This window comes from Melitaea cinxia, chromosome 14 (assembly GCF_905220565.1).
Source record: "Melitaea cinxia chromosome 14, ilMelCinx1.1, whole genome shotgun sequence".
Classification (NCBI taxonomy): Eukaryota; Metazoa; Arthropoda; class Insecta; order Lepidoptera; family Nymphalidae; genus Melitaea; species Melitaea cinxia.
Window position 1 is genome coordinate 9,510,781 of NC_059407.1, and position 8,780 is coordinate 9,519,560.

Below are 8,780 nucleotides of genomic sequence, written 5' to 3' on the forward strand. Positions count from 1 at the left end.
TGACTTTCATCAAAACGTGGCGGGAAAAACAAAATGCAATGTGAAATTGTGAATGTCATTAGAAATTCATAAACTTTCCGAGTCATTATCTCTCATTGGTTTCCAGTTCTCATTGGTCAAAAAGGCAACGATAAATTCATGGGAATCTATGTTGAATTAAGTTTTACTCCAATTCATCCGAAATATTTACTTACAGCCCCCATAGCTGCATGTTTTTATCATGCCGCCATATTGCGAGCATCCAGCACATAAATATGAGTTCCACCTATAAAATTCGCTTACAACGCCTGCGGTGTTTTTACGTTAGTGCCTAGTGGAGCGGCAATTTCAGTGATAGTGGTCGATGGCGTTGCGGACGTTAAATGGAATGTAGTCATGATGACATTGATTTGACGTTCTTGAAATTGACATTTGTTCGACCTTTTCAATACTTAAGGTAGGTTATAAAGCAAAGTATTTTATGAATTTCATTAAATATTATTTTTCTGTTAACAACTAAATTAAAGTATTACTTAAATTAAAGAATGTTTCGATTTTTTAAAAAAAATATAAAAATTAATTTGTATTATATCAGTAGGGTACATTGTAGCGGGAAAGCAAAGACACCAGTATTAAAAACCTCAAAAAAAATGTTTAAATCGGCGATTTTCAATCTTCAAGAGGCTAGTAAGGATCAAGTGAAAGAATTCTTAAACTCGTTTGACACTGTTTTAAGTGATTGTGATGGTAAGTCAAAAGTGGATTATGATTTATTTTGATCCATTAATGTTCATTAATTTTCCTATAATTGAAATTGTAGGAGTCTTATGGATAAACAATAATGCAATACCTGGCTCAGCAGAAGCTATGAACTTTTTTAGAAACCTTGGAAAAAAGATATTCTATGTAACAAATAATTCAACAAAAACTCGAAGTGAGTTTGCCCTCAAAGCTCAACAGCTAGGATTTATTGCAGAGCCGGTAAAATCATTTTATATGTTTAGATATTTTTCTTTGTTAAATTGGCCATTTTTTATTTGCATACATATATTTTTTTATTTGTATACATACTGTAACTAATAATCTAGATACACATGATATTTAAATACTATGTTTATTCTAAAATAGGAAGATATTCTATCAACGGCTTACTTAGTCGCTCATTATCTTAGAGGCATTGGATTTCGTAAGAAAGTGTATTTAGTAGGCTCAAGTGGCATAGGAGATGAACTGAAAGCAGTGGGCATACGACATATCGGAATAGGAGTGAGTAACTTTTTATTTGATAAAATAATATCTATTTTATTTTACTAAAAAAATTGAAATAATTATTATGAAATTATTTTTTTATTACATACCTGCGTAACACGCAAATAGCACTTTGTTTTCTTCGTATCGTTAAGTAACTTGGAGAACTACTGTGTGTTTCTATTTATTGCAAATAATTTTTCGGAACGTTGACACTGTGTTGTTTACGATATGACAGCCGGAACCGGAATCAGTGCATATTGTATAATTTTGCGATAATTACGAAGACCAAAATTGAAGAAGACGCAAGTGGAGGGTAGGTTACGAATATTCATTTATAGACAATTCTCAATATTGTAGAAGACTGTCAACGTCAAAGTCACCGTAGTGTTGCCAGCAACGAAAATTAAAACTCCCCATTAAATATGGAAAATCAATTCGAACTTTTATACAGCAAATTGAAAATAGAAATGCAAAAACAAACACTAGAATTAACCAATAATATTATGGAGAAAATAGACGAAAAAATTAAACCTGTCCTTGAAGAAAACAAAAAGCTGCGAAATGAACTAGTAAAATTAGAGAAAAAGGTGGAATATATGGAAAGAGATAAAAAATTTAACAATATCATAATTTATGGGATGAAAGAAGAAGAAGAGTCTACGTTAGAACTATTTACAAAAGTAAAGGAATGCTTTTTACAAGAATTGGAAATAAATGTAGAAGAATGGGAAATAAACAAAATACACCGTATTGGAAACATACAAAAAAGTGGAAAACAGAGGCCTGTACTCCTTTCTTTTGTAAGCGGATGGAAAAAGAGGGAAATTATGGAAAACAAAAAGAAACTAAAGAATATATATATTGCAGAAGACTACTCCAAGGAAACACTAGAAAAAAGAAAGGCACTACAACCTCAGCTTATAGAGGAAAGGAAAAAAGGAAATTTTGCCATCATTAAATATGATAAATTAATTGTTAAAAGAAACACTATAAAGGAGAAGAGGAAAAGGCAGACACCTACCCCTCCTGAAACGGATGCACAACCGAGGAAACAAAAGACATTAAACACTTTGTCCAACAAGAGAATTAACGCATTTGATAAAATGAAAGGTCGATCGCTATCCTTTACTGGAAACCTAGACGCTGAAGAACAATAACAACTAAACACTGGTCACCGGAAACAGCAAACAAATAATAAACAGAACAAAGTAATTGACAATAAAGAAACAAATATCTCTCCCCCAAGACGACTGGTCCTCGTGGGGGGAAAAGACCACAACCCTCCAACAACACAAGATAAGAATAGCAAAAACAGGCGTCGAAAACCAAAAGTTCCAAAACTTTATATAGCAGCCCTTAATGTACTCACATTGAAAAACGAGGAAAATCTGGTAGAACTCATACATGCTTTAAAAGAGATCAAATGGGACATCATCGGCCTGAGTGAAGTAAGGCGAACGGGAGAAAGAATTATTTCTTACCCAGACTTCCTCTTATATTATATAGGAACGACTCCAGGTCACCATGGTGTTGGATTTATCATTAAAAGACACCTACTAAATTACGTGGAGAGCTTCATTGGAATATCAGAACGCATAGCTTTGATTAATCTTAAGCTACCGGGATACGAAGATCCATGGTCCATTATACAAGTATACTCGCCTACAGAACAATACGATTCAGGATCAATAGATTCATTCTACCTAGAACTAAATAAAACAATCCAAGACCATACTTACAAGAACCTTATTGTAATGGGAGACTTCAACGGCCAAATTGGAGTTCAACAACCAGAAGAAAACACAGTTCTAGGACCTTTTGTATATCGAAAAAAGACCAGAAGTAAAAACGGAGAAAAGCTTATACATTTTGCTCAGGAAAATTGTTTGAAGGTTTTAAACACAATGTTCAAAAAGAAAAAAAAGAAAATGTGGACCTGGATATCGCCAGACGGCAAAACAAAAAATGAAATAGATTTCATAATGACAAATAAAAGTAGATACTTTTCAAATATTACAGTAATAAGTAATTTTAACTTCAATACCAACCATCGGATGATTCGAGCAGAGCTAATGACAATCCCGCCAAAGAACCCAAGACCTAGAAATAATACAATAAATAGAAAACCTAATAAATACCAAACAACCCAAATAGGCAATTATATAATATCAAAACTTACAAATTATGAACAAGACACAACAAATATGAAGTTGCAAGAAAAATATAACTGGTTAGAAAGAACAATCAAAACATCTATTCAGCAAGGGACCTGTAGCAAAGACCTATCTAACAAGTGGATGACTACAAACACTATGAACCTTCTGAATCAAAGAGCTGACTTAATCAAGGGAAAGAATACTAACGATAGTCGAAAGCAAATAGCAAAATTGAGCAAAGAAATAAAAACAAGTATAAGAAAAGACAGAATACAGAGTAGAATGGAAACAATTGAAAGGCATATTTTACAGACAAGAGGAATAAAAAAGGCATATAAAGAGTTAACAAACAAAAAGGACTGGATCGTACAGATGAAACATAACAATGGATTAAAGGAGAAGCGAAGGCAAGGAATATTAGGAATCGCTACATCATTCTACAAGGAACTATATCAAAGTACTGCAGAGGAAAAAGAAATAGAACTGTTGGACATCTCACCTGTACCCAGTATCATGCAAGAAGAAATAGAATTTGCTTTGGAAACCCAAAAAAATGATAAAGCTCCTGGACCTGACGGAATAAGCAACGAAATATTAAAACAAGTAAAACATACAATAATACCTATTCTTAGAGAAATTTTCAATGAGATCATCAACATGGAAATAATTCCACAGCAATGGACTAAATCTAATATAATCCTTCTGTATAAAAAAGGCGATGAGTACGATATCGGAAATTATCGGCCCATAAGTTTGATGTCCAATCTATATAAAATATTTGCAAAGATCATACTCAAACGAATGGAAAGAAAACTTGACGAACAACAGCCAATAGAACAGGCAGGTTTTAGGAAAGACTACTCAGTACTTGATCATATCCATGTTGCTAGACAAATCATTGAGAAATACACGGAACATCAACTTATATACTATTTGGCATTTGTCGACTACAGTAAAGCATTTGACTCGTTGATACATGCAAACATCTGGGAGGCATTAAAAGAACAAGGGATAGAACAGAAATATATAAGACTGATCAGAAACGTATACCAAAATAGCTCAGCGTGCATTCAGCTAGAAAAGAAAGGAGATTCATTTAAGATTAAAAAAGGAGTAAGACAAGGAGATCCTCTCTCTCCAAAACTTTTCTCCGCTGTTTTAGAAATGATTTTCAGAAAGTTCGACTGGGAAAATCTGGGCTTAAACATCGACGGCCGCACGCTAACACACTTAAGATTTGCTGATGATATTGTGTTATTCGCAAAAACGCCAGGTGACCTACAAATAATGTTAAACGAATTAGCATATGAGAGTGAAAAAGTAGGACTAAAATTGAATCCCGAGAAAACAAAAGTTATGAGTAATGGATATAAAAGCGGTATAAATGTAGGTGAGTCACAAATCAGTTATGTAGACGAATATATATACCTCGGTCAGCTAATATCACCTAATGATAATATAAATAAATAAATCGAAAGAAGGATAGCAAACAGTTGGAAAAGGTATTGGGATCTAAAAGAAGTCATGAAAGACAAAAATGTAGGTATTACAATAAAAAGTAAACTTTTTAATGCCTGTATCTTACCAATTTTAATGTATGGAAGCCAAACATGGGCCATAACAAAAAACACAATGGACAGAATTGCTATTTGCCAACGAGCAATGGAGAGAAATATGATAGGAGTAAAAAAGGGGGAAAGAAAGCGAAATATCGAGATTAGGAAAAAAACCAGGATACAGGACGTCGCCATAAAAATAAAAAAACTAAAATGGAAGTGGTCGGGACACACGATTAGAGGAAAGGACAAGTGGAGCAAAATAGTTACACAATGGTACCCAAGGGAAGGTAAAAGAAAAAGAGGTAGACAACAAAAAAGGTGGGATGATGATATCAGACAGGTTGTAGGTACAACATGGAGTAGGGTGGCCAGAGAGAGATTAGAATGGAATAGGTTGGAGGAGGCCTTTGTCGATTGGCAAACGGACTTACAGAAAATTAAAAAACGTCATATGTGTGAATAATTTTAACATAATTGTAAATTTAATGTCCGAATAAAGGCTTTTTTATTTTTTATTTTATTTTATTTTATTTTTTACATACCTGCATTATCATTATAAAAAGTTTTGTGACAAACCCAGCCTTGCGCTCACCAACCCGCCTGCCCAGCGTGGTGACTATGGGCAAAACACATGAGTTCATGCCATTTTTGACGCGAATTTGTGGAGGCCTAAGTTCAGCAGTGGACTGCGATAGGCTGAAGTAAAGTTTAGTTTCAATGCACCTTTTGTAGTCAATTAGTAAAAAAAAGTGTGTTGTGTAACAATGGTAGTAAATTTCTTTCATCACACCATTTTACAGGCTCATTGTTCAATTTAATGAAAAACTAGCCAAGCGAGAATTGAATTTAATTAACAAATGTACAGCACATTATTTAACTTTAAGATTGATCTAAGAAATATTGAAGCATATGTTTATTTGATGTCTGTTTTTAGTTCTTATCTCTTCTTACTTTTATTTGTTGTTGATGTAAATAGTAATAAATTATTTATAAGTATTTCAACTGGTTTTAATATCTTTCGGTTTGAATCCTGAACCAAAGGTGGATTTAATTCTGTCTACAATATTGTAAATTTTTTAATGTATAAATGATACTTGTTTTCAGCCAGACCCTGTAAAACAAGATTTTAAATCTATGACGACATCAGAATTAGATCCAGAAGTTGGAGCTGTGGTTGTTGGTTTTGATGAGCATGTTAGTTACCCCAAATTCATGAAAGCAGCATCGTATTTAGCAAATGAAGAATGTTTATTTGTAGCGACCAACACAGATGAACGGTTTCCTAAATCTAGCTCAATTATTATACCTGGTACAGGTACATTGGTAAGAGCTGTCGAGACATGTTCTGAACGGAAAGCATTAGTCCTTGGAAAACCAAATGATTATGTCCGGAAATTCCTGGAATCCTTTGGTTTGGATCCAGCGAGAACCTTAATGATTGGTGATAGGTATTTAAATTGATTTAATTGTTTCTAAACTAACTAGATGTTATCAATAAAAATGTGATGAATGAAATATACAAATTTATTTTTACAGATGTAATACGGATATTGAGTTTGGTGTGAGATGTGGTTTTCAAACGCTTCTTGTAAAGACAGGAGTTACTAATGATAAGGATGTAGAAAGAATGCGAATTGAAAGAAGATCACCCGTACCAGATGTTGTCCTCCCAAAACTAGGAGACATTATTAATTTAGCAAGTTCATAGTACAAAAAAAATTAGCTATATAACTAGAAAAATTGTCAGCAAAAATGTGATAAAACAAATTTTTAGTATATCTTTGTTTTTTATTGTGTTTGTAAGTCAATTGTAATCAAATAATATATTGAATTATTGAGAATTACAGTTTGTCTTGGGTATGACACTAGATACAATAATATTTATGCTTAGAAGCTTCAAGGTAATTAATCCATAGCATTTATTAGAAAATTAGGCTTCAAAATTATATACATATTGTTGTAAAGTAAATATAAAAATGAATTTGCATGAAACACAAGATAATAATTAAGTATAATATATATATATATATATATATACGGCGTCTATTATTGTATGACAATATTAAATGCACCAACAACGATATTTGTTTAGTAGTAAGTATATTAGGATGCTAAATTAACGCTACGCAAATTTTATGCATTTTTACAATGTATTTAATATTTAAAAAAAAAATTTATATATAAAAAAGATCCGGAAAAATTCGATATTTATATAAAACTATAGTAATTAGTTAGTCTAAAATCATTTGTTACTAGTAATTAGATTTCTTTATAATATACATATGTAAACCTTCACAAAAAGTATATAGAATTTTATAACAGTATTTTCGATGTATTTAGTTCAATTAAAGATAAACAAACGTTCATAGAACCCAGTTCTTATTTTAGTGTCTACTGCTTTAACATTTTTTACAATAATAAAACAATCTACACTTGTTCCTAGGACTTTCATTAAATCCTCTTTATAATAATATGTGTACTAAACTACCCTCATACTTTTAAATCGGACCAGTAGTTCCTGAGATTAGCGCGTTCAAGCAAACAAACTTTTCAACTTCGTAATCGAAAAAAAAATTGTGTTTGCTCGCAAACGAAAAAAAACCGACTTCAATTACATCGACGAGTAATACAACGTAGATCGACGAAAAAATACTCAAGTAACTGCGCGTTATCAAAGATTACTCAAAAAGTAGTTATCAGATCTCAATTAAATTTATATGTGACCACATGACAAACATCAGCTTTCGATTAAATTAAAAATTATTAAAATCGGTACACCCAGTAAAAAGTTATTGCGGATTTTCAAGAAGTTCCCTCGATTTCTCTGGGATCCCATTATCAGATCCTGGTTTCCTTATCATGGTACTAAACTAAGGATATCTTCTTTCCAACAAAAAAAAATATCAAAATCGGTACACCCAGTAAAAAGTTATTGCGGATTTTCAAGAATTTCCATCAATTTCTCTGGGATCCCATCATCAAATCCTGGTTTCCTTATCATGATACTAAACTAGGGATATCTCCTTTCCAACAAAAAAAGAATTATCAAAATCGGTACATCCAGTAGAAAGTTATGCGGTATAATACAACGTAGGTCGACGAAAAAAGCGTCAAGTAAAAACGCATTATTAGATATAGCTCGAAAAGTAGTTGTTAGATCTCAAATAAATTTAAATGGGACCAATTGGCACACACCACCTTTCGATTAAAAGAAAATTTGTCGAAATCGCTCCACCCAGTCAAAAGTTCTGATGTAACATACATAAAAAAAAAATACAGTCGAGTTGAGAACCTCCTCCTTTTTTGGAAGTCGGTTAAAAAGAGTAAAGAATCGAGAAAATCGCGCCAAAAGTGGATAAAGGTTACGATTCTTATATTTTTATGCGGATAGCTATAGGGTACCGTTGTTTCTCAAAGATGAAATATGGCCGGAAGGCATTTGTTTTAGGAAATTTATAGTGTTTAAAAAAGACTAGTGATAGAAAAGAACTAAATTAAATTGACAATGGATAATAAAAGTAAAAGTACTTTTTTTTCGTTTAATTGTAAAGGGTTTAAAAAGTCTGTAGAGTTTGTTAGGAACCTATGTGTTTACGCTGATGTAATAGCCTTACAGGAGACCTGGCTGTCATGTGGCATGTCATGACCTACCATTGCTGGGCTCGGTAAGTGATAACTTTGAATATACATCCAAAACAGCTGTTGATACTACCGTGGGTATTCTCAGAGGGAGGTCATATGGTGCTGGTGGTTGCTTTGTTATGGCGAAAAGGTGTATTTGACACAGTTTCTGTTTTAAATTGCAGTAGTGTCAGGCTAACTGCAATCAGAGGAA

The 8,780-nt window shown here is 32.7% G+C and overlaps 2 protein-coding genes across 2 annotated transcripts; both read left to right on the forward strand.

Annotated features, from left to right (window-relative positions):
* Positions 1–347: 347 nt before the first annotated feature.
* LOC123659638 (glycerol-3-phosphate phosphatase-like) lies at positions 348–7,383 on the forward strand. Its single transcript, XM_045594838.1, has 6 exons — positions 348–436; positions 578–726; positions 800–960; positions 1,108–1,245; positions 6,050–6,393; positions 6,482–7,383. The coding sequence occupies exons 1-6, from the start codon at positions 363–365 to the stop codon at positions 6,651–6,653; spliced, it is 1,038 nt and encodes a 345-aa protein (XP_045450794.1). The 5' UTR covers positions 348–362; the 3' UTR covers positions 6,654–7,383.
* LOC123659640 lies at positions 1,486–3,972 on the forward strand. The gene has a single exon (XM_045594839.1). The coding sequence runs from the start codon at positions 1,653–1,655 to the stop codon at positions 2,385–2,387; it is 735 nt and encodes a 244-aa protein (XP_045450795.1). The 5' UTR covers positions 1,486–1,652; the 3' UTR covers positions 2,388–3,972.
* Positions 7,384–8,780: the final 1,397 nt, after the last annotated feature.